This window comes from Bubalus bubalis, chromosome 1 (assembly GCF_019923935.1).
Source record: "Bubalus bubalis isolate 160015118507 breed Murrah chromosome 1, NDDB_SH_1, whole genome shotgun sequence".
Classification (NCBI taxonomy): domain Eukaryota; kingdom Metazoa; phylum Chordata; class Mammalia; order Artiodactyla; family Bovidae; genus Bubalus; species Bubalus bubalis.
In genome coordinates this window covers 83,744,083-83,768,742 of record NC_059157.1, presented here as the reverse complement: position 1 = coordinate 83,768,742, position 24,660 = coordinate 83,744,083, and the positions used below count along the sequence as shown (strand labels likewise).

General features: G+C 37.4%; 1 protein-coding gene across 4 annotated transcripts in view; it reads right to left on the bottom strand.

Annotated features, from left to right (window-relative positions):
* The window catches only part of NSUN3 (NOP2/Sun RNA methyltransferase 3), a 59,447-nt gene that overhangs the window by 3,850 nt on the left and 30,937 nt on the right, over window positions 1-24,660 (bottom strand). For 2 of the 4 annotated variants that reach the window (XM_044940655.2, XR_006550256.2), the window contains one exon: window positions 23,758-24,370. The exons of the other annotated variants lie outside the window; for them this stretch is intronic. In XM_044940655.2, the coding sequence (XP_044796590.1) occupies window positions 24,358-24,370 (13 nt within the window). In that variant the 3' untranslated portion in view covers window positions 23,758-24,357. Of the gene's footprint in view, window positions 1-23,757; window positions 24,371-24,660 lie in introns of those variants that run through there. 4 annotated transcript variants of the gene reach the window in all.

Here is a 24,660-nt window from a genome sequence, read left to right as displayed (position 1 = left end):
ACACTGCAGGTGAATTCTGTACCATCTGAGCCACCAGGGAAGCCCTTACTTTCAGAGAGCACATCCCAAATATTGGGGTTTCTAATGAAGATCCACATTATGAAAGTGAGTTCAAATTCTGTTTTCTATATTCAATATTAAAGGATTGAAAAATTCTAACTCAAGACAAGCAAACTGATGACAAGATTTTTTCCCTCTCTCCTTTAGACATCCTTAAATATAATGTGTTGAAAAATGTACTAACTCAAAACAATAAAGTAAAAAGAACTGAGAAACTAACATTAACTAACAGTGATTTTGAGCACTTTTCTGAAATATGATATGTAGCTAGAGGAGTAGGAGTGAATGAAGAGAGTAGAGAGAAAACTACAGCCACAGAGGGCATAATTTGATCTGTCGAACTACAGAGGAAAAGCACACAAAATGTTAACAGGAATAAGAAGTGAAAACAAAGATATTAATTCAAAGCATATATAATAAACTACAGATTTCAGACTCCTATTTATGGCAAGTCGGAGAGCCAGGTAAAAAGTCGGAAGGTTTTTTTTTTAATTCAAGTATAGTTGATTTACAACGCTGTGTTCATTTCTGCTGTATAGCAAAGTGATTCAGTTATACATTCTTTTCCTTTATGGTTTATCATAGGATATTGAATATAGTTCCCTGTGCTATACAGTAAGACCTTGTTGTCTATCCATTTTATGTATAGTAGGTTGCACCTGCTAACCCCAAACTCCCAACCTACCCCTGCCCCACCTTCTGGCCCCCTTGGCAATCACAAATTTTTTCTCTATGTCTGTGAGTCTGTTTCTGTTTTACAGATAAGTTGATTTGTGTCATATTTCAGACTCCATATATGTGATATCATGGTATTTGTCTTTCTCTGACTTACTTCACTTAGTATGATAATCTCTAGGTTCATACATGAAGGCATCATTCCATTACTTAGCAGCAGCAGCAGCAGCAGCAACAGCATTCCATTATATATATACACCACATCTTCTTTATCCATTCATCTGTCAATGGACATTTACGCTGTTTCCATTTGGCTATTGTGAATAGCGCTGCTATGAACATGGGAGTGCATGTATCTTTTAGAATTACAGTTTTCTCAGGATATATGCCCAGGAGTAAGAGTGCTGAATCATATGGTAACTCTATTTTTAGTTTTTTGAGGAACCTCCATACTGTTTTCCATAGTGACTACACCGACTTTCATTCCTACCAACACTGTGGCAGAGTTCCCTTTCTTCCATATCTTCTCCAACATTTGGTATTTGTAGACTTTTTATTGATGGGCATTTTGACTGGTGTGAGGTACCATCTCATTGTAGTTTTGATTTGCATTTCTCTAATAATTAGTGATGTTGAGCATCCTTTCATGTTCCTATTGGCCATTTGTAAGCCTTCTTTGGAGAAATGTCTATTTAGGTCTTCTGCCCATTTTCTGACTGAGCTGTCCATTTTTCTGTTGTTGTTGTTGAACTGCACGAGCAGTTGTATATTTGTATATTTTGGATATTAAACCCTTGCCAGTTGCATTGTTTGCAAATATTTTCTCCCATTCTGTAGGCTGTCTTTTGTTTTGTTTATGGTTTCCTTTGCTGTGCAAAAACTTTTAAGTTGATTAGGTCCCATTTGTTTATTTTTGCTTTTATTTCTATTGCCTTGGGAGACTGGCCTAAGAAAATATAGGTCCAATTTATGTCAGAGAATGTTTTGCCTATGGTCTCTTCTAGGAGTTTTATGGTGTCTTAAGGCTAATAGAGTTTTGCCAAGAAAATGCAGAATGAAGAAGGGCAAAAGCTAACAGTTTTGCCAAGAAAATGTACTGGTCATAGCAAACACCCTCTTCCAACAACACAAGAGAAGACTCTACACATGGACATCACCAGATGGTCAATACTCAAATCAGATTGATTCTATTCTTTGGACATGAGTTTGGGTAAACTCCAGGAGTTGGTGATGGAGAGGCAGGCCTGGCGTGCTGTGGTCCATGGGGTTGCAAAGAGTCAGACACGACTGAGTGACTGAACTGAACCGAACTGAACTGAATGGTGTCATGTCTCACATTTAAGTCTTTAAGAATTTTAAATTTATTTTTGTGTATGGTGTGAGGGAGTCTTCTAACTTCACTGATTTACATGCAACTGTCCAACTTTCCCAACACCACCTGCTAAAGAGACTGTATTTTTTCCATTATATATTCTTGCCTTCTTTGTTGAAGATTAACTGTCCATAGGTATGTGGGTTTATTTCTGGCTCTGAATTCTGTTCCCTTGATCCATGTCTGTTTCTGTGCCACCACACCGTTTTGATCACTGAAGCACCGCAGTATTGTCTGAGGTATTAGAGCGTTATGCTTGCTTCATTTTTGTTCCTCAGGATTCCTTTCATAATTCTGGGTCTTTTATGGGTCCATATAAATTTTTGGATCATTTTTTCTATTTCTGTGAAAAATGTCATGGATAATTTGATAGGGATTGTATTAAAACTATATATGGCTTTGGGTGGTATGGCCAATGTAACAATATTAATTCTTCCAATCCAAGAGCATGGGATATCTTTCCATTTCTTTGAATCATCTCCCATTTCCTTATTTAATGTTCCATATAGTTCTTAGCATATAAGTGTTTCATTTCTTTAGGTTTATTCCTAAGTATTTTGCGAGCAGTGTGATTTTACAAGGTATTCTTTTTTTTTTTAATTTCCTTTATGACATTTCATTGTTACTGTAAATAAATGCAACTAAATTATGTATGTTGATCTTGTCTCCTGCTATACTGCTGAAGTCATTTATCAGTGCTAGTAATTTTTGTGTGGAATCTTTATGGTTTCTACATACAGTATCATGCTACCTGCATATGATGACAAATTTATCTCTTCCCTAAAATCTGGAAAACGTTTAATCTAAGAACGTTGAATAATTATTTAGGAAGACCTAAGGCACTCCCTCAGCAGTGGCCACAGGACTGGAAAAGGTCAGTTTTCATTCCAATCCCAAAGAAAGAAAATGCCGAAGAATGTTCAAATTACCATACAATTGCACTCATCTCACATGCTAGATAAAACATGCTCAAAATTCTCCAAGCTAGGCTTCAAGAATACGTGAACTAAGAACTTCCAGATGTTCAAGCTGGATTTAGAAAAGGCAGAGGAACCAGAGATCAAATTGCCAAATTCTGCTGGATCATCGAAAAAGCAAGAGAGTTCCAGGAAAACATCTACTTCTGCTTTATTAACTCTGCCAAAGCCTTTGACTGTGTGGATCAAAACAAACTGGAAAATTCTGAAAGAGATGGCAATACCATACCACCTTATGTGCCTCCTGAAAAACCTGCATACAGGTCAAGAAGCAACAGTTAACCAGTCATGGAAAAATGGACTGGTTCCAAATTGGGAAAGAAGTACATCAAGGCTGTACATTGTCACCTTGCTTATTTAACTTATATACAGAGTACATTATGCGAAATGCCAGACTGGATGAAGCACAAGCTGGAATCAAGATTGCAGGGAGAAATAACAATAACTTCAGATATGTAGATACCACCCTCATGGCAGAAAGTGAAAAGGAACTAAAGAGCCTCTTGATGAAAGTGAAAGAGGACAGTGAAAAAGTTGGCTTGAAACTCAACATTCAAAAAACTAAGATCATGGCATCCGGTCCCATCACTTCATGGCAAATAGACGGGAGAACAACGGACACAGTGACAGACTTTATTTTCTTGGGCTCCAAAATCACTGCAGATGGTGACTGCAGCCATGAAATTAAAAAATTCTTGCTCCTTGGAAGAAAAGCTATGACCAACCTAGACAGCATATTAAAAAGCAGAGACATTGCTTTGCCAACAAAGGTCCGTCTAGTCAACGCTATAGTTTTTCCAGTAGTCATCTACAGATGTGAGAACTGGACCATAAAGAAAGCTGAGCACCAAAGAATTGATATTTCTGAACTGTGATGTTGGAGAAGACTCCTGAGAGTCCCTTCAATAGCAAGGGGATCAAACCAGTCAATCCTAAAGGAAATCAGTCCTGAATATTCATTGGAAGGACTGATGCTGAAGCTGAAGCTCCAATACTTTGGCCACCTGATGCAAAGAACTGACACACTAGAAAAGACCCTGATGCTGCGAAAGAATGAGGCAGGAAGAGAAGGGGATGACAGAGGATGAGATGGTTGGATGGCATCACCAACTCAATGGATGCGAGTTTCAGCAAGCTCTGGGAGTTGATGATGGACAGGGAAGCCTGGCATGCTGCAGTCCACAGGGTCGCAAGGAATCAAACATGACTGAGAACTAAACTGAACTGAAGGCACCCCATAAACCAAAGACCTCTGCATTCAGCAAATCATAAAGTCACATCACCAGGCCAAAATATCACCCCTTAAAAAAACCTCCACATACTTTATTGTCCCATTATTAAATAAAAATACACAATGATGGATAATTAAGAGAAATGCTTATGTAATATGTGAGATGAAGAATAAAAGAAATAGTGGGGTGGGGTGGGATGTGGGAGGGAGTCTCAAGAAGGAGGGGACATATATATACCTGTGGCTGATCCAGGTTGATGTATGGCAGAAATCAACACAATATTGTAATTATCCTTCAACTAAAAATAAAAGAATTAAAAAAAAGAATAAAAGAATCAAACAAAAAATGACCTATAGAGAAACAGAAAATTGAGGGAACAAAAGAGACATATAAATAACAAGACCTGATAAATGCAGAAAGGTCAGCAAAAATAAAGCACCCACAAAACAATAAGAGAATGCCATGAAACTGATGAAGAAGAGAGCTCTTAGGAATGAAATACATGTTATCAAAGTAAAGGATGTTTTACAGGAGTATTTGGAAGTTATGGTTGAAAAATCTTCCAAAAAAGTGTAACAATGGATTGACTGCAAATGAGACAGGAAAGACAAATCAAGTAGGTCCAAATTTCAATTAATAGGAGTACTGGAAAGATAGCAGAGAATTGGGGGAGGGGGACTTGAATTAGTGCAGTCATAAGAAAAGAATTTTCTAGAGATGAAAATAAGTATTCAGATTAAACTAACTCATCAAAAGGCTAGAATATTCATCATTATTTATTCAGCATCTATTATGGTGCTGGGCATTGTTCTAGATGTTGGATATACATTAAAACACAACAACAACAAAAACCCTAACTTTCATGAAGCTTACATTCCAACTGGAGGAGATAGACTATAAACAATAAGTCTCTCATGGACTGCATTGAGGCCCCTTAAAATTCATGTGTTGAAATCCTAACCCCCAGTATATTACAATGTGACTGTATTTGGAGATAATATCTTTAAAGATGTAACTGAGTTAAAATGAGGTCATTAGGGCGGACTCTAATCCAATATGTCCAGTGTCCTTATAAGAAGAAGAAATTTGGACATAGAATTACAGAAGGAAGACCAAGTGAAGACACAGGGAGAAGACTGTTATCCAAGCAGAGAGACCTCAGAAGAAACCAACCCTAAGGACTCTTTGATCTCAGACGTCTAGCTTTCAGAACTGTGAGAAATTTCTGTTGTTTAAAGCTATGCAGTCTGTGGTACACTGTTTTGGTAGTCCTACCAAATACAAAGGATTTATACATATATGCACATACATATCAACACATACACACATAATTATATATACACATACTCACTTACATATATATGTATGTATGTGTGTTTGTTTGCATGTGTTTTTCCCTTGTCAAGAAATCCTCCAGTTCTCTGCAAACACTGACTTCATGTCCTACAATTTAATTCAATTTTTGGGAGGCTCCAAAATCATTGCAGATGGTGACTGAAGCCATGAAATTTAAAGACGCTTACTCCTTGGAAGAAAAGTTATGACCAACCTAGATAGCATATTCAAAAGCAGAGACATTACTTTGCCAACAAAGGTCCATCTAGTCAAGGCTATGGTTTTTCCAGTGGTCATGTATGGATGTGAGAGTTGGACTGTGAAGAAAGCTGAGCACTGAAGAATTGATGCTTTTGAACCGTGGTGTTGGAGAAGACTCTTGAGAGTCCCTTGGACTGCAAGGAGATCCAACCAATCCATCCTAAATGAGATCAGTCCTGGGTGTTCATTGGAAGGACTAATGCTAAAGCTGAAACTCCAGTACTCTGGCCACCTCATGCGAAGAGTTGACTCATTGGAAAAGACTCTGATGCTGGGAGGGATTGGGGGCAGGAGAATGGGACGACAGAGGATGAGATGGCTGGATGGCATCACTGACTCGACGGACGTGAGTCTGAGTGAACTCCAGGAATTGGTGATGGACAGGGAGGCCTGGCGTGCTGTGATTCATGGGGTCACAAAGAGTTGGACACGATTGAGCGACTGAACTGAACTGAACACTATACACCTGGTCCCATAAGACTGTCCTTCAAATGCCAACTGCAAGTTCAAGTCTCTGGCATTTCTGACCCATTGGCTATAAAATGGGGGATCCCACAACCCTCTCCTTACCTTAAATAATTTTCTAGAATGGCTCTCTTACTATGTTACTGATTTATTATTAAAAGATACAATTTATGAGCAGCCAGATGGAAGAGATGCACAGGGCAAAGTCTGGGAGAGGCAAGCAGAGCCTCCATGCCCTCTATGAGCACACTACCCTCCCAGCACCTCCTCTCCATCCTGAAAGCCCTCCAAATCTCTTCAGTGATGGGCTTTTATAGAGGCTTCATTAAACATGCACAGTTGGTTAAATCATTGGCCACTTTGATTGAACTCAATCTCCAGCCCCTTCTCCCCTCTTTAAAAGGGGTGAGGTGTGGTGCTGAAAGTTCCAACCTCTAATGACATAGTCAGTTTCCCTGGCAACCAGTCCCCTATCATTAGGGGCTGCGCAAAAGCCACCTCATTAATGTAAACTAAGGTATGGTTGAAATGGGCTTGTTATGAATAACAAACATTGCTCCTTTCACCCTTACCAAAGCCATGTATTATAATAAGACGTTCCTATCACTCTCATCACTTAGGAAATTACAAGGGTTTAGGAGCTCTGGCCTGAAACCAGGAACGAAGATGAAATATATATTCACAATATCACAGTTTGCATATATTTTTAACTTAGTGATAAATTCTATGAAGAAAATTAAATTAAGATAAGATTTAATTTTCAAGGTAAGAGGATTGACTTCCCTGGTGGCTCAGATGGTAAAGCGTCTGCCTACAATGTGGGAGACCCAGGTTCAATCCCTGGATTGGGAAGATCTCCTGGAGAAGGAAATGGCAACCCACTCCAGTATTCCTGCCTGGAAAATCCCATGGATGGAGGAACCTGGTAGGCTATATAGTCCATGGGGTCACAAAGAGTCCAAAACGACTGAGAGACTTCACTTTCTTTTTTCAAGAGGATCAGGAGTACTTAGATAGTATCAGAGATTGCAATTTTCAGTAGGATAATTAGAAAAGGGTGACACTTCAGGAAGCGACATCTGAACAAAGACCTGAGGAGATAAGGAAGTGGGCCATGTAGATATTTGAGGTAAGAGCATTCTGCACAATTGGACTGGCCAGTGCAGAGACACTCAGACATGTGTGGGGAAGGAGGAGCCAGCATGGCTGTAACACAGCGGGGAAAGAGGGGGAAGGATGAGATCAGAGAGAGCTAAGAGGGGAGGGTGCGGAGGGTTTTACATAACACAGTCAAAATGCCAAACTTATGAATGAAAAACATACACACTTAAATGCAATACTGTTAAATTTTAGAACTTTGAGGACAAAGGAAAATGCTAAATACCTACAGAGAGAAAAACTGGTTACCTCTAATGGCCCAGGAATCATACTGGCATCTGTGGAGTAGTGCACTCCAAATCCTAGGGAAAAAGCAGTTTAAAGTGGGTGCTATTTTTTGCCATACTGTCAAATAAATATACAGGAGGGAGAAAGAAGCTTTCAGCTATCTGATGACTCAGAAATTTTACCTCTAGCAAAATGAGGTAAATCAAGAAAGAGGAGAAAGGTGACACAGAAATCAGTGAACACCACAGAGGAGAACAGTGAAGGGAGTGAAGTCCCAGAATGATAACTGCATGGGAGCCCTTAGAGAGTAACTGCTCCAGATTAAAGGAGAGGGAGACTCCAGGGAGAAGTGAGAAGGGAGCAAGGAAATGAAATAACTGGGAAAACACTGAAGATTTGGTACATGTACCTGGGGTGGTGGGGATGGGGTAGGGAGAGAGAGACGGAGGAAGAAGAGAAAGAAGGAAGTGGGGGAGAAGGAGATGAAGGGAAAGAGAGAGAGTCTATTCGTCTAATCTGACTGTAAGAAAATTTTCCTCTCAGTGTCACTCTGATTACAACATTAAACCAACAGAGAAGGAAATTTAATTCTAACATATTAGTCCATTCTGTGGTGAACAATATTTACAATATTAAGCAATTTATATCACTGGCCCTCAATGTTCAGAATCACTCCACAGATTGATCCTGGTAATGTTTCAAAATAGACTATAGAATGTCAGAAAGAATACTGTCAGCCTTGACAACATAAACATAAAGGTGCAGGTGTAAGACACGGGGAAGTAGAAGGGAGAAAGGAAAGACATGGTGCGGGTGTACATGCTCCTATATTACAAAAAGAGGAATCAAGAGTAGTGCCCTGATTATTTCAAAAAAGAATTAAAGCTCAAAGTGTGTTTAAAGATACTTTCTACCACCTGTAGAACAAGAAATGTAGATCTACGTGTGCAGTACTAAGTTTCTGAGCTCACCGAGGGACAAAGTATTATAGGATGAGAATACAGGTTGCAGATCGGTGTGAAGAGGTGAGGGAGGTATAAGTGAGAAAAGCCCCAGCAAGAAGTCAGTACAGGTACACCTTGGAGATACTGCAGGTTTGGTTCCAGACCACAAGAAAGCAAATGTCACAACAAAGCAAGTCACAAGTGTTTTGGTTTCCTGGTACAAATGAAAGCTATGAAAGCTAGACTGTAGTCAATTAATCTGGCCTGGCAGATAGCTCAAGAATCTGTCCGCCAGTGCAGGAGATGCAGGAGATTTGGGCTGATCCCTGGGTCGGGACGATGCCCTAGAGGAGGGCATGGCAACCCACTCCAGTATTCTTGCCTGGAGAATCCCCATGGACAAAGGAGCCTGGCAGGCTACAGTCCAGGGGGTCTCAAAGAGTTGGACACGACTGAGTGACTGAGCATGCATATACACCGTCTATTAAGTGTGCAGTAACATTATGTCTAAAAAACAATGTATATACCTTAGTTAAAAAATACTGCTAAGAAATGCTAACCATCATCTGAGCCTTCAGCAAGTCATAATATTTTATAATAACATCAAAGATTACTGATCACAGTAACAAATATAATAATAATGAAAAGATTGAAATATGAGAATTTCCAAAAAGTGACAGAGACACATAAAGTGAACAAAGGCTGTTGGAAAAATGGTGCCACAAACTTTGAATTTGTAAAAACAGAGTATCTGAGAAGCAATAAAATAAAATACTGTGGGTCTCTAAAGCTGATAGATGAAATAATAAAGGATAAACATTATTTAGAGCTTTTGTAGTGACTTGAAAAATAAAGAACAAATTATTAGAAGTAGTTGCCTCTGAGGAGTAAGGCTAGAAGAGAGGGTAGTGTTATGGGTAAGTTACTTCTAAGTAAAAAGCTCATTTTTAATTTTTACCCATGCCATGTATTTCTACAACAATACAAATTAAAGGGAAACTGTGACAGTAGGATAAATATCAGATTTTCCCATAGAGATCATTTATCTTTTTTTAAATTTTGACTGTTAAGGGATTAACTCTCTGGAAAACTCATTCTCTCAGGAACAGATAACTAAAATTGTATGGTATCTAGTATTTCTAGTCCTCTCATGGACCCATTTATTGATTAAAAAAAATATCTGGGAGGTGACTACCACTATGGGCTTACTATGTAATCTTCACTGTTTGTTGTTAGTTTCTAAAAAAAAAGTTTTTTTAATCTGTCTTCTTGTCACTGCCCCCTAAATATTCTCCCCAGAAACTTTTTTAAAAGGCTCAGATCTAGACATCAGAGATGTGAACTGTTAACGGGGTTATAGCCTTTGGGAGGAAGAATAATGGACTCCCAGGATGTCCACATCCTAATCCCCAAAACCTTTAAACATCGTATCACATGGCAAAAGGATACAAGCAGATGTGATGGAATTAAGGGTTCAAATGGGAAGATTACACTGGATTATCTGATTAAACCCAATATAATTATGAAGATCCTTATAAATAGAAAAGGGGAGTAGGTGAGCCAGAGAAAGAGAGGTGATAACTGAAGCTACATTTGGAGTGACAGGAATGCTAGCCAAAGACCAAGGATATGGGCTGAATCTAGAAACTGAAAAGGTAAGGAAATCATTCTCCCTGTCTCAGTCTGTTTGGGTTGCTGTAACAAAAATACCAGAGACTAGGTGGTTTAAACAATAAACCATTATTTCTCACAGTTCTGGAAGCTGGGAAGTCCAAGATTAAGGGGTTCAGCAGGTATCAGTGAGGATACCTGCCTCCTGGTACATAGATGGCCCTTGTGTCCACATTTGGTGGAAGGGTTAGGGAGCACTTTGGGTTTCATGTTACAAGGGCACTGATCCCTATTTTTGAGTGCTCCAACTTCATAACGTGATCACCTCCCAAAGGCCTGATGCAATCATACATGGGATTAGGATTTCAATATATGAATTTTGAGGGACACAAACACTGTAGCACTCCCCTAGAACCTCAAAAAGAAACTGCAGCTCTGCTAACACCTTGATTTTGAACCTATGACCTTCAGAAGTGTAAGATAAAAAATTTGTGCTATTTTAAGCCACTAAATTTGTGATAATTTGTTAATAGTAGCAATAGAAAACTAACACACCTATTGATGACTTCTTAATTTTTTTTTTATAGTGACATACTAAGGCATCAGTGATGGGAAGAAAAAAGTGTTAGTCGCTCAGTTATGTCAACTCTTTGTAATCCCATGGACTGTAGCCAGCCTCCTCTGTCCATGGAATTCTCAAGGTAAGAATACTGGAATGGGCTGCCATGCCCTCCTCCAGGGGATCTTCCTGACCCAGGGATCGAACCTGGGTCTACAACATTACAGGCAGATTCTTTACCATCTGAGGCAGCAGTGAAGTCCCACAGCATCAGTAGATTTTTCTACTACTGTGCAACGACTATACTCATTTTCATAGTATTAGGTATAAGACTGTTTATTTTTTTTAAAAACTAGATTACTGTACAAGGGATACATACAATTTAATTGAAGGTATCTTCAAACTCCCATTAAAAGGATTTATTTTGATCCTTGTTCCACAGTTAGCAAAGCCAACGTCTAATCAAGTAAGCATGATTCTTTCTCACTACAGTTGTACAAAAGCACATAGAAGCCTCATCACTTACAAACAGTATGTTCCTGGCTTGATGCAAATTTAAATTAATTTCTAGAATGTTGCCAACGTTGGCTGATTCTTCTGCTTTGTTTTCGTTCCAGTTTTCATAATTTATCTTTCTAAAATTATGTTGGTATAACTTAACTGGCCACATTAATTTCTTAACAAGGAAACTGTGTGTGGTAGCACAAAGGTTTTTTTATGAATTGGGCTAATCTCAATGTCTCAGAGCAAAATGTTAGGAATTCCTTTCAAATGGCTGTTGCTGTTTTGCCACTGCTGAGTGCTGTTTAAATACAACTTTTGTCCTTTTGCTTACAGTAGTTACAGACCTCAAAAATACCATAATTCTGTATTCAAAGATCAAGGAAAACAGGTAATAAGAAAAAAGTTCGTATAGAGTTCATATAGGCAAGACTTTTCTATACTGAGAATTATTTTCTTTCATAGTATCTAGGATAAACCATTTACTTCCATAATCAGTCACATGTATTTTGAAATAGCCTGTAAGAACCAAGTAATTACACTAATTAATTAATTTGGATAGGTTTCATCCAAATCAAAAAGAGAAACTTTTTTAAAAGGCTTTTTAAAGACTGTCCTTTTTTAAAGGCCGGTTAGCAGGTGTGAAACAGGTGTTACTTCAAGAGAGAAAATATGACAATCAGAAAAGAAGATATGGCTTAGTGGTTTTAACAAGCCCAGTAAGAAATTTTAAATTCTAAAAGGGAAAAAAGATTTAGAAGTTAGAGAAATTTGAATAATACTAAAATTAAACTGGCAAAGTCATGGTAATGACCATATAAAAGCATAAGTCAGGACTAGAGAAGAAAAATAAGCAATGTTGGACTTGGGATCTGGTAGAAGGCAAAAGGTTGCTCTATGCTTGTGTAAATTTCTATGCCATGTAGGTTTTGTTTTTGTTTTTTTTTTTAAATAAGAGGAAGTAAAACTAAACAACTAAGCGACATCCATTCTGGCATAATGGTATCCTCTGCTAACCTTTTCCGAATGAGCTATGTACCTTGACCTCTCAAAGACTTATGTTTCATGGCTTAACAAGATCCTCAATAATGGGATGTTTTTCACTTGTGCTATAACACTAACTATATTACATGAAATAACAGGTTAAATTAACACAGGCCTTCTTTACTATTGACTTATAACTGATGGCGGAGAAACGGTCAACAGTGCTTTCTACTCATACTTCTCAGTGGAAGGCAGGAAAAAAGTCATGACTAATTATAGAAGATGAAGCAAAGTATTATTTTGATCAGATGAGGTTAAAGGCTAACCTAATACTTTAAACTGAAATGGGAACTAGTAGACATTATCCTGGGTTTTATATATTATTCAGTACACAATGTCCAGCTCTAATGCAGAGCTGGAGGAAGTATTTCTAAAGGAAGCAGGATGGCCACATAATACAATCCCTCTATCGTTTCCCCGGAACACATATATTCCCCTCAGAAGTCTCCCATCTAAGTGCTGATCAGGCTTAATCCTACTTGAAATATGAAATAAGATTCTATCCCACAACTGTACTGCAGGAAATAAAGCTGATCTTGATTAACAGTATAGAATAAAATAGCGGGAAATGCTTTTACCAAAGTACTCCTAAGAGAAAAAGAATGATGGCTTTCTTGCCACAGAATGTACATCAGATACCCTGTTGCTTCATGGCAGATAATGGCTGTACAAATTTTTCCACATCTTTGGTTTTCTTTCAGTGTATTACGGTATTTGCTGAAATGCATTTTATACTTAAACCACCTTGTCAAAGTAAAATATATTCTTAAAAAAAGAAACCATTAAATAGAACATAACATTAAATTAAAATTTTCCCATTTACAAACAGAAAACTTAATTGATTTTTGGCAGTTCAGAAAGTAGACCAAAATGGCACTTCAGATGTACTATCTCTTACACTCCATAGTGAAATCCAAAAAGCTCTGTAAACTACAGCTTTTTTCTTAAGTTGGTAGCAGATTCATTTGGCCTCAAAATTTGACCTAAATTGAAGTAAGGCTATTTATGGTCAAGACTGAGCCCATGTGGTATAATGGGCTCAACGTTTTGCTGAAAACATACAAAGTTTGATTACAGGGTGCTTCCCCAGACCCTATTGCGGAAGGTGGGTGATATGATGCAACAAATATGTACTATATCACTTTTAAAAAAAATCAGAATTCTGAAATACATCTGGTCTCAAAGATTTTTAATAAGATTTTTGGGCTTGTAGTTTAGATTCAAGTGAGTCACAAGGCAAAGCTAATTAGAATAGTTTCTATACTGTAGCTATATGATAGACTAGACACATAGTTATTTGTTGAAAGCATAATTATTTTTTAAAGTAAATCATTTAAATGCTAACTTTAAAAGGCATCAAATAGGCAAATCTGCACTCCATATGCAGAATCCAAAAGTATTTTCTTATTCTAATAGAAATTAAGAAAAAAGCTGGATTTTTTTATGTTCTCTCAATACACCAAGGGTTCTTCCCCATCACCCTCTCCCAAATGTATTATGATTTACATGTTAGTATTTTTGAAAGAACACTTTACACAATCAATAATAAAGCCACTTTTTTTAGGAGTTCATTTTGCAATTTTTTTTTTCAGTGATTTTCACTGAATTTCTCTGTCCTTGAAAGATCTGCTTAGAGAAAAACAGAGCATCAAGCCCAGAGAGCCATTTATAATACCGGCTTAGAAACAAGGCGAGAACATGTCGCTTTCCCAGCCAAAAAAAAAAAAAAAGAGACCACCTTTGTATTTCCAGACTACCAACAAGTAAAGTATAGTGACCAAAGAAATACAAGGAAAAAGGATAACCTGATTGTACATCTGAAGAAAAAAGTATCGCCTTAATGAAAAAATAAGTTTGATGACCTTTAAAAACTAAAAACAAACAAAAAAACCCTGTAACACATGTTGGAACCCTGACAGCCATCCACATTTCAAAGGGAGGGTATTTCAAGCCTACCAAACTTGAAACCGTGACACAGGGTGCTTTATTTTTCCTCTGGCAAATCTGAGTATTAGAGAATGTTATTTTTACAAAGAGCTATTAAAACGATCTAAAACATTTTAAAAATATAAATTCCACTTTTCTGATCTATTCTTCTGGTCCTTGATTAGAAATGTGGCATTCCACTGGAAGGGTCACTGTTAATTAGATCACTAAATCTGTTTTTTGCATAAAGAAAAAACTGAGCCCAAACTGCCAAAGAAAACAATAAGCACAGCAATACTGCCATCTTTTGACCAGAGCAGAAAAGTGATTTTTTTTTCCCCTTCTACTAATTCCTTATGATTTACCATCAAGGGATAAACATATTTTTATATCTTCCTGTAATGGGTTTGAAGTTAAAGGCACAGTGTCTCCTACCACAACTGCCGGTACAGAAGTAAAACAATCATAGATTCTATATTCTTGAAAATTCAGATTACAGCTAAACTCTACTGTGGTTAATATATTTAGTCCTCCCATGTATATGTGCTCAGTCGTGTCTGACTCTTTGAGACCCTATGGACTATAGCCCACCGCGCTCCTCTGTCCATGGGATTTTCTGGGATTGAACCTGGTCTCTATGTCTCTTGCATTGACAGGCAGATTCTTTACCACTATTGCCACCTGGGCAGCCCTATATTTACTCCGTTATCTTTCTTCTTGTCCTTTCTATCACCATTAAAGAATCAGGCAATGGAGAAGCAATCACGTGAACTAGACCTAAAAAATCCCTAAACTGACACAATATTAGCAAGCCTGTTCCCTTCAACTTAGAAGCTTCAGCATTAAACATTTTTTTAACCAAGTTAGAATACAATAATTTCAAAAACTTAAAAAAAAAAATCAATCTTGCAACTGGTCCCTTGTAAGCATTTAATATTCAAGTAATGTATCAGAAGTCCTATAAAAGTCTACTTTATGAGCCTACCTGCAACCTATGTGAAAAAGAAAAGCAGTTATCTAATTAGTAATGTGAAAATATGTAAAAACTACTGGCAGTCATTGTATTAGTATCTTACTGCCCAAATAACAAAAACTAAATCCAAAACTAAAAAAGGTGAAATGCTTCCAGGGTACATGTATTTCTCCATGAGGAAATTCTTACTCTTTCTTTAGGATAGAATATTCTTTCATTAATGGGAACATGGATTTGGTCCAAAAATCAAATGAGATACTGATTCCTATGTTAACCAAATGAAGGATAAGTGACAAGCCAGATTAATAATGTTACCTTATGTTTATTGGATGCTTAACTTTAAAGAGCACTTCACACATGGAGTCTTAATAAAACCTTATGAAGTGTACAGGGTAAACCGTCTGACCCAATTTATCAAATGAAGAGTCACAAAGACTCAGGGACTTGCCTGAAGTTACACAGCTAATTAACATAGCACAAAGCTGCCAGCCTAATCTAATACTACGAGAAGGACTGCAAGCTTTACCACTGAACCACTTTACCTTGAACCAAAGTATAATGATTGCTAAAAAAAATATGGAATCTGGGGCAGTAAGAAAGAGGATGCCACATGCATACATTTATCATCCCAATGTCCCAAATGCTCACTGAAGGTAAAGAATAAGTATGGACTTTTAGACACTTTTAATAAAAAGGAACTAAGAATAAGTAGGTCTGAAGCTATGACCTGAGAATCCTGGTTACCTGTTTCTTTTATAGAGCATACAACCTTCACCTATTAAAGTGTTATTGAACTGAATTTATGATGAGATCAGTGAAAGCAAATACCTCCTTCTGGGATGTAATTTGAATCTCTTCATCTCAGATTTACATCAAAATCCTCATCCTGAAGAATTTTAACAAATTAGATTTAATGGTTAGAAACTCAAAGGCAGTTACTCCTTCATTAAAATTCCAAATCAGTTCAGTTGCTCAGTCATGTCCGACTCTTTGCGACCCCATGGACTGCAGCACGCTAGGCTTCCCTGTCCATCACCAACTCCTGGAGCTTACTCAAACTCATGTCCATGGAGTTGGTAATGCCATCCAACCATCTCATCCTCTGTCACCCCCTTCTCCTTCTGCCTTCGATCTTTCCCGGCATCAGGGTCTTTTCCAATGAGTCAGTTCTTTGCATCAGGTGGCCAAAATTTTGGAGTTTCAGCTTCAGCATCAGTCCTTCCAATGAATATTCAGAACTGATTTCCTTTAGGATTGATTGACTGGATCTTCTTGCAGTCCAAGAATAATTTGGTAATTATTCCAAATTCCAAAGAACCTGGTAATTCCTTTAACCAAATTTTGTTTCCATAACTCTAAATGGTAGATTAAAACATGTTTTCCTCAGAAGTTTACTGATAAAATGAGTAAAAAGCCACCATTGGAAAAGCAAGAGAGTTTCAGAAAAACATCTATTTCTGCTTTATCGTTTATGCCAATGCCTTTGACTATGTGAATCACCACAAACTGTGGAAAATTCTTAAAGAGATGGAAACACCAGACCACCTGACCTGCCTCTTGAGAAATCTGTATGCAGGTCAGGAAGCACCAGTTAGAACTGGACACCGAACAACAGACTGGTTCCAAATAGGAAAAGGAATACATCAAGGCTGTATATTGTCACCCTGCTTATTTAACTTCTATGCAGAGTACATCATAAGAAATGCTGGGCTGGATGAAGCCCAAGCTGGAATCAAGATTGACAGGGGAAATATCAATAACCTCAGATATGCAGATGATACCACCCTTATGGCAGAAAGTAAAGAACTAAAGAGCCTCTTGATGAAAGTGAAAGAGGAGAGTGAAAAAGTTGGCTTAGCTCAACATTTCGAAAACTAAGATCATGGCATCCGGTCCCATCACTTCATGGCAAATAGATGGGGAAACAGTGGAAACAATGGCAGACTATTTTTTTGGACTCCAAAAATCACTGCAGATGGTGACTGCAGCCATGAAATTAAAAGATGCTTACTCCTTAGAACAAAAGTTATGACCAACCTAGATAGCATATTAAAAAGAGACATTACTTTGACAACGAAGGTACATCTAGTCAAAGCTATGGTTTTTCCAATAGTCATGTATGGATGTGAGAGTTGGACTATAAAGAAAGCTGACTGCCAAAGAATTGATGCTTTTGAACTGTGGTGTTGGAGAAGACTCTTGAGAGTCCCTTGGACTGCAAGGAGATCCAACCAGTCTATCCTAAACGAGATCAGTCCTGGGTGTTCATTGGAAGGACTGATGTTGAAACTGAAACTCCAATACTTTGGCCTCCTGATGTGAAGAGCTGACTCATTGGAAAAGACCCTGATGCTGGGAAAGACTGAGGGTGGGAGGAGAGGGGGATGACAGAGGATGAGACGCTTGGATGGCATCACCGACTCAATGGGCATGAGTTTGGGTAAACTCTGGGAGTTGGTGTTGGACAGGGAGGCCTGGCATGCTGTAGTCCATGGCATCGCAGAGTCAGACACGACTGAGCGACTGAACTGAACTGAAGTTAAGAAGTTTATTTTCGCAATCACCTCACCATAGTATTTGATTCTGTCATTCATCCTCAGCTTTGAGAAACTTGCTCTCACTTTGTCTTCCTGGATACCATTCTTTTTTTGTTCATCTCCTACTTCTCTGAGGTTCCCTTTTAGCTTTCTTATCTACCTTTCCTCTTCTTCCTATGCCTTAAATATCAGTCTTCCCTATAACTTTATCCTTGGTTTATTTTCCCCTAAAGTTAGATGTTTTACATATATTATCTCATTCAATCTTTCAATTAAGTTACTATTCTCATTTTGCAGATGAGGTAACTAAGGCAAGAGGGTTAGTTAAGCAACTTGTATGACACCAGTCTAAGTATCCAAACCAGGATTCAAATCTATGTAATAGTGCTATACAGCTTATACTCTTAAACAGTTACCCTCAATACCTTCCTTTTCTTCCCACTCCAGAGCCAATGATTCACGAAATCCTATTAATTCTCCATTGACAATATCTTGCAAATCTGACCACATATCTATATTTCCTTCCCATTCACTTAGTTAAGGCCTTTGTCACCTACTTCTTATTGTAAAATCTTCAAACTGGTTTTCTTGCTGAAGGATTTTCCTTGTTAAACTTTTTTGCATACGCTAATGTTATCTGATCAAGGAATTTTCAGCCTGCAACAGACACTTCTAATTGTTCTTCAACATCTGTTCTCACTTCCTTCTGTAGTAATGAAATTTTTACTGGGCACAGTGAAGGCTCATTTCCTAAACTGTCTTTCACTAAAGGTAATTATATGTCTAAGTCTGACCCATAAGATGTGAATGGAAGGAAGTAAGGTGAGATGTGCTCTTTTTCTCCTTTCTACTAGTTGCAATGCAGATTAAACAGTAAGAGTTGGAATTGTCCCTCTGGACCATGAGATAGAAGATAGATAGGGCCTGGATCCCTGATGACTGTGGAGATCCCTGATGATTCTCTTCCTCATTTCTCTAGATGCTTAGTGAGTCCTAATGCTCAGATAAATTATTTTTCAGTTTGCTTTTGAGCAGGTGAACTTTAATTCAAATTTCCAGATCCACCTCAAAGCTCACTTACCCTGAAACCTTCACTGATTCATATTTCCAGACGTACTTCAAAGCTTACTTAATCTCTGAAACCAAGTAATTCCTCTCTCTTATGTTTTTCCTAAGCAATAAATTTTCAGCTCCTTGAAAACAGGATTTATGCTATATTCATTTTGTATGTTTTTATTTATAGCACAACTAGAAAGTATATTCTAAAAACATATTTTTTGAAATAAGTGAATGAATGAAGGTTACCTTAATTAAGAGGTGGGTCAACAAGAGAACTTTTCAGTGCAAAATAAAGGAATATACTGAATTACAACTAACTCAAAAATTTTGAGGGAAGAGCTCAAGTAGTCTATAACTCTCATATAATAGAACAGATGGAAACAACAGAGGCCAGAGGGTTTATTTAGGAAAAATAATAATAATAAAACCTTTGTTAACAAGTGATTTATAAGTTTACATCATTTTTTATAATTAGTAAAAAAGATTTTTCCTCTTGCCAACAATAAATTCCTACAGAAAGTAAAACAGCCTGTTAACGAAGGTTGCTGCTGCTGCTAAGTCGCTTCAGTCGTGTCCGACTCTGTGCAACCCCATAGACAGCAGCCCACCAGGCTCCCCCGTCCCTGGGAGTCTCCAGGCAAGAACACTGGAGTGGGTTGCCAAGGTTACTGCCTAGTAGTGGTGCTCTCATTTCTCACTGAGTGAACACTTAGGTAATGTTTAGTAAGTGAACTTGTCTTTATAGAAAACTATGGTCATTATTTTAAAACTGAGATACGTGGTACCAAAAGTGCAGTTAAGATCTATTTAAAAACAAATATTGACCCTGATGCTCCCCTTCTAATTAACATAAGGGAAATTAACAAAGGAGGTAGGGGCAGCGGGAGAGGACAGGCAGTTTGATTTACAAAGAAGAAAACAAATCTACTCTTTAAAAAATAAATTAACCTAATTTGATGTACTACGTCAAATAATTTAATTACTACAAAATTTAACAAATGGTCCTGGAGAAGGGAATGGCAACCCACTCCAGTATTCTTGCCTAAAGAATCCCAAGGACAGAGGAGCCTGGCAGTCCACAAGGTCGCAAAGAGTTGGACATGACTGAGCAACTAACACACTTGACAAATGATAAAATCACACTTTTAACCAACTGTTACGAACTCCATAAAGCTTGTACCTCTAAGTTGTTCCCTTTGTCTGCCCTCCACCATGATGTTTAATTCCACTACATTTCATATCTTTTCTTTTGGGGAGTTCCGTTTCATTTACTTTTCCTTATCATTTCATATATTTTTTTCCCATATCACATTGCTGGCTTCTAGTATTCCTTTCCAATTTTTCTATTTTTGTTCCTTTTCAGCAATTCCCATTTCTTTCATTCTCCCACTGCCTATTTCTTATCATGTCACTCAGTATCAGTTTACTACTTCTGCTGGCAAACAGCAGCCACAGCAAGAAAGTAAATATAAAAATCCCTACCATTATTATGTTCTACAGTGAAAGAAAGCATTAAGGTGAAAAGTTGAAGCTCATGTACAATCTATCATATAAATGTAGATGCAAAATTAAGTTTCAGGTATTGTAACTACCTAAAACAAAGATATTTCTAGGTTGATAGTTACCCAGTGCTATCATCAGTTTCAAAAGTATTATTTTACAAGCCTTCAGGGTAATCTTCACTGTGCTCAGAGTAAATAATCAAATATCTAGATATCAAACTGTTTATTATCAAAGAAGTTCTGTAAATTCAAGATAAAGAAATGTGATGGAGCTTGCTATTTTCAGAGACACCATACCCAGAAGCTATTCCTTTGTCAGCTTAAGAAACAAAACTGATAATGCTGATAATTATCTCCTCTGTACTAGAAGTAAGTTTTTACCTTAAAGAAGAGTTATTTTTAATATAATGCTGGTAGAGCAGAGTAATAACACTAGACACTCCTGAAATAGATTATAAATGACAAGTTCTAACATATTTATTATCAATTTCTACTTGTACAAGATGTACAAGTTTAGCATATCTTCCCAACAGTTAATTACCTCATTATGGGTATGGGAGGGTGGGTTAAGAATTAAAAGCTCTCTGCTAAGACTGAACATGAGGAATTTAGTTTTGTGTTGCTTAAATTAGAGAAGAGTGACAACAGAAGATATTAGGCCTGCCAAACTTTTAAGATAGGGTCTTTGATCTAATACCAGATATAGCCTGTTTACTCACACAAAGAAAAAGAACTAAAAAGCTTTCAAGAAAACCACCAGAATTGACTTGACTTTGGCCCATGAATAAACAGATTGCTTATCACTAAAAAAGTTTTTCAGACTTTTTCTTAATTTTTTTTTTAGTAACAAGAAACTGCTTCAAATAAAATCCCACCAGTTTAATCAGATGGAAATACCATGGTTCTACTTGGATTTGCTGTGGTGAAGTAAGAGACTATCCTGATCATTCCCCCTTCTTCCCTCAAGATGCTCCAAAAGCAATGCTACAGAACCCCTATATAGTTACAGAATAGAGTCTGAAAACCACTGTTCTGTAAATAATTCTTTGGAGGAAAACAACAGCTATCTCCTACTAAAGAACAAAATCATTTCACTCCTGCAGTGGTCAAGTTATAAAAGAATTAAAAGCCCATAAAGTTTACCAAAGGCATTTTAGTGACTCTATTTAGGTCAAAGGCATGGCAAGTTCAGATACCTGTAAGTAACTGTCAGAATGAGGCCAAGTGCCAGGAAAACCATTCTGATGGGAGGAAAAAGAGTCACAGGGACTCTTGATGGATAGGCTGGTCTAATCTTCCTTCTTCAGCCTTAGGTCAAATCCTTTGGATTATAAAAATCATTGTTCCCAGCAGAAAGAAGATTCAAAAGATATAGCAGAGGCGAAAATAACACAAACCACCAAATGACAGGAATACTCAAATGACAAAGAAGCACTTCCTCCCAAGTCAAAAACAGCCAGGTCATCCTCAGCCATACTTTTCAATCACTATTTAGAAATCTTGAAAAAAAAGCTTACATTTTTTAAATAGAAAAATTTATGTGCTCCCATTATGGCAACCCACTCCAGTACTCTTGCTTGGAGAATCCCATGGATGGGGGAGCCTGGTGGGCTGCCGTCTATGGGTTCGCACAGAGTCAGACACGACTGAAGTGACTTAACAACATTGTCAAATACTTATTATATACTATACTAAACTTATTTGTTCAACTTCATTTTGTTTGATATCCATTACAGGCTTTTCAAGTTATCAATAAAAAATACATTCTTGTTAACAGTGATATTTTACTGTTAACAGTTGATATTGAATCAACTATGATGAGTTATAACCTCAGATATGCAGATGACACCACCCTTATGGCAGAAAGTAAAGAGGAACTCAAAAGCCTCTTGATGAAAGTGAAAGTGGCGAGTAAAAAAGTTGGCTTAAAGCTCAACATTCAGAAAACGAAGATCATGGCATCTGACCCCATCACTTCATGGGAAATAGATGGGGAAACAGTGGAAACAGTGTCAGACTTTATTTTTCTGGGCTGCAAAATCACTACAGATGGTGACTGCAGCCATGAAATTAAAAGACGCTTACTCCTTGGAAGGAAAGTTATGACCAACCTAGATAGCATATTCAAAAGCAGAGACATTACTTTGCCAACAAAGGTTCGTCTAGTCAAGGCTCTGGTTTTTCCTGTAGTCATGTATGGATGTGAGAGTTGGACTGTGAAGAAGGCTGAGCACCGCAGAATTGATGCTTTTGAACTGTGGTGTTGGAGAAGACTCTTGAGAGTGCCTTGGACTGCAAGGAGATCCAACCAGTCCATTCTGAAGGAGATCAGCCCTGGGATTTCTTTGGAAGGAATGATGCTAAAGCTGAAACTCCAGTACTTTCGCCACCTCATGTGAAGAGTTGACTCATTGGAAAGACTGATGCTGGGAGGGATTGGGGCAGGAGGAGAAGGGGACGACAGAGGATGAGATGGCTGAATGGCATCACTGACTCGATGGATGTGAGTCTGAGTGAACTCCAGGAGTTGGTGAGGGACAGGGAGGCCTGGCGTGCTGTGATTCATGGGGTCGCAAAGAGTCGGACACGACTGAGCGACTGATCTGATCTGATGATGAGTTAACGAAATGCTTAAGTATCACTTTATTTTGAATACCTTTGTGTCCTAACATTAACCCACTGATAATCATTAGTCACCTTGAAAATTTCAACAACTTCCTAATTAGCTTTCCTTTGTGTTTGCACCCTTGTATCCATCTACTATATGGAATTACTAATTCTAATATAAATGTAATCATGTCACTCCATTATTAAAAATACTTCAGGAGGTCTCCACTATATACGTAACAGTTAAATCATAGAATAAGCTATTCAAATTAAATATTATTCAGAAGCACAAACCATTAAAATAAATAGAAGCAGTACTGTCTAACTCACTTGGAGGAGGGCATGGCAACCCACTCCCTACCTTTGACTGGAAAATTCCATGGACAGAGGAGCCTGGCAAGCGACAGTCCATGGGGTCACAAAGAGTTGGACACAACTAAGCATGCACTATCCAACTAAAGACCAAGTAGGGAGAATAGAACCCCACTTTTTAGTAGCCAAAATAGGGTGACCCCTAAGGGTTCTAAAGTTAGTAGGAAAACCACTAACAAAACAAAACTTGTATGCTACAATAACATGGCCTTCAAATATATAAAGTGCAACTTGACTGAGCTACAAGGAAAAATGTACAAATTCAAACTATACATATCTCATTCAATAATTGACTGAAGAATCAGGGTTTTTTTTTTTTGAGTAACACCATAAAAGATGTGAATAACAAAATTAACAAATTTCACTGAATGAACATTCATTTTATTGAAATGAACATGTCACTGAATGAATAGTATAGAACACTGTACTAATAAAGAAATATAAAATTCACATTCTTCTCAAAGCAACATAAAATACTCATAAAAACTGACCTAAAGCAAGTCAAAATAAATTTCAGAGAGCTGATATAACATATGATTCCTTATCATAATAAAAATAAGAAAATAATAAGAAAGGCAGCCAGAAAATCTCCATATGTTTGGAAATAGAAAGCAGACTTACAATAAAAAAGATGAACAATGTTTTGACTAGTGGATCCTGATAAAAATTTGACAAACCTCACGAAAGACTGATTAACAAAAATAAAAAGAAGACATCATTATAAATCCTACAAATATTAAAAAGATAACAAGGAGATATTGTGCACAGTTCTATATCAGTAAGTTTGTAGACTTGGATGAAATGGGAAAATTACTAAAAACACAAACAAAAACAAAACCCCCAAACTCATGGAACTGATTCAGGAAGAAAGAAAAAAGTTAAGAGTCTTATCACCATTAAAGAAACTCTATCAACATTCAAAATTCATCCCACAAAGGAAACTCCAGGCCCATATGGCTTCAATTGGAGATTCTGCCAAACACACATGGAAAAAAAAAAAAAAATGCAATGTTACATAAACTATTCCAGACTATATAAATGAGCCCACTATTCAATTCATTTTATGAGGCTAGAATACCCTTGATTCCAAACTCTAATACTATTTTAAGAATAAAAAATTATAGGTAGTCTCACTTATGAAATAAATAGAAAAATCCTAAGCAAAATATTATCATATAGATTCTAGAAAAATTACATATATATATATAAATATATATTTCTACATAATACATAATGGTGAAAGTTTTGTTGAAAATCCAAAA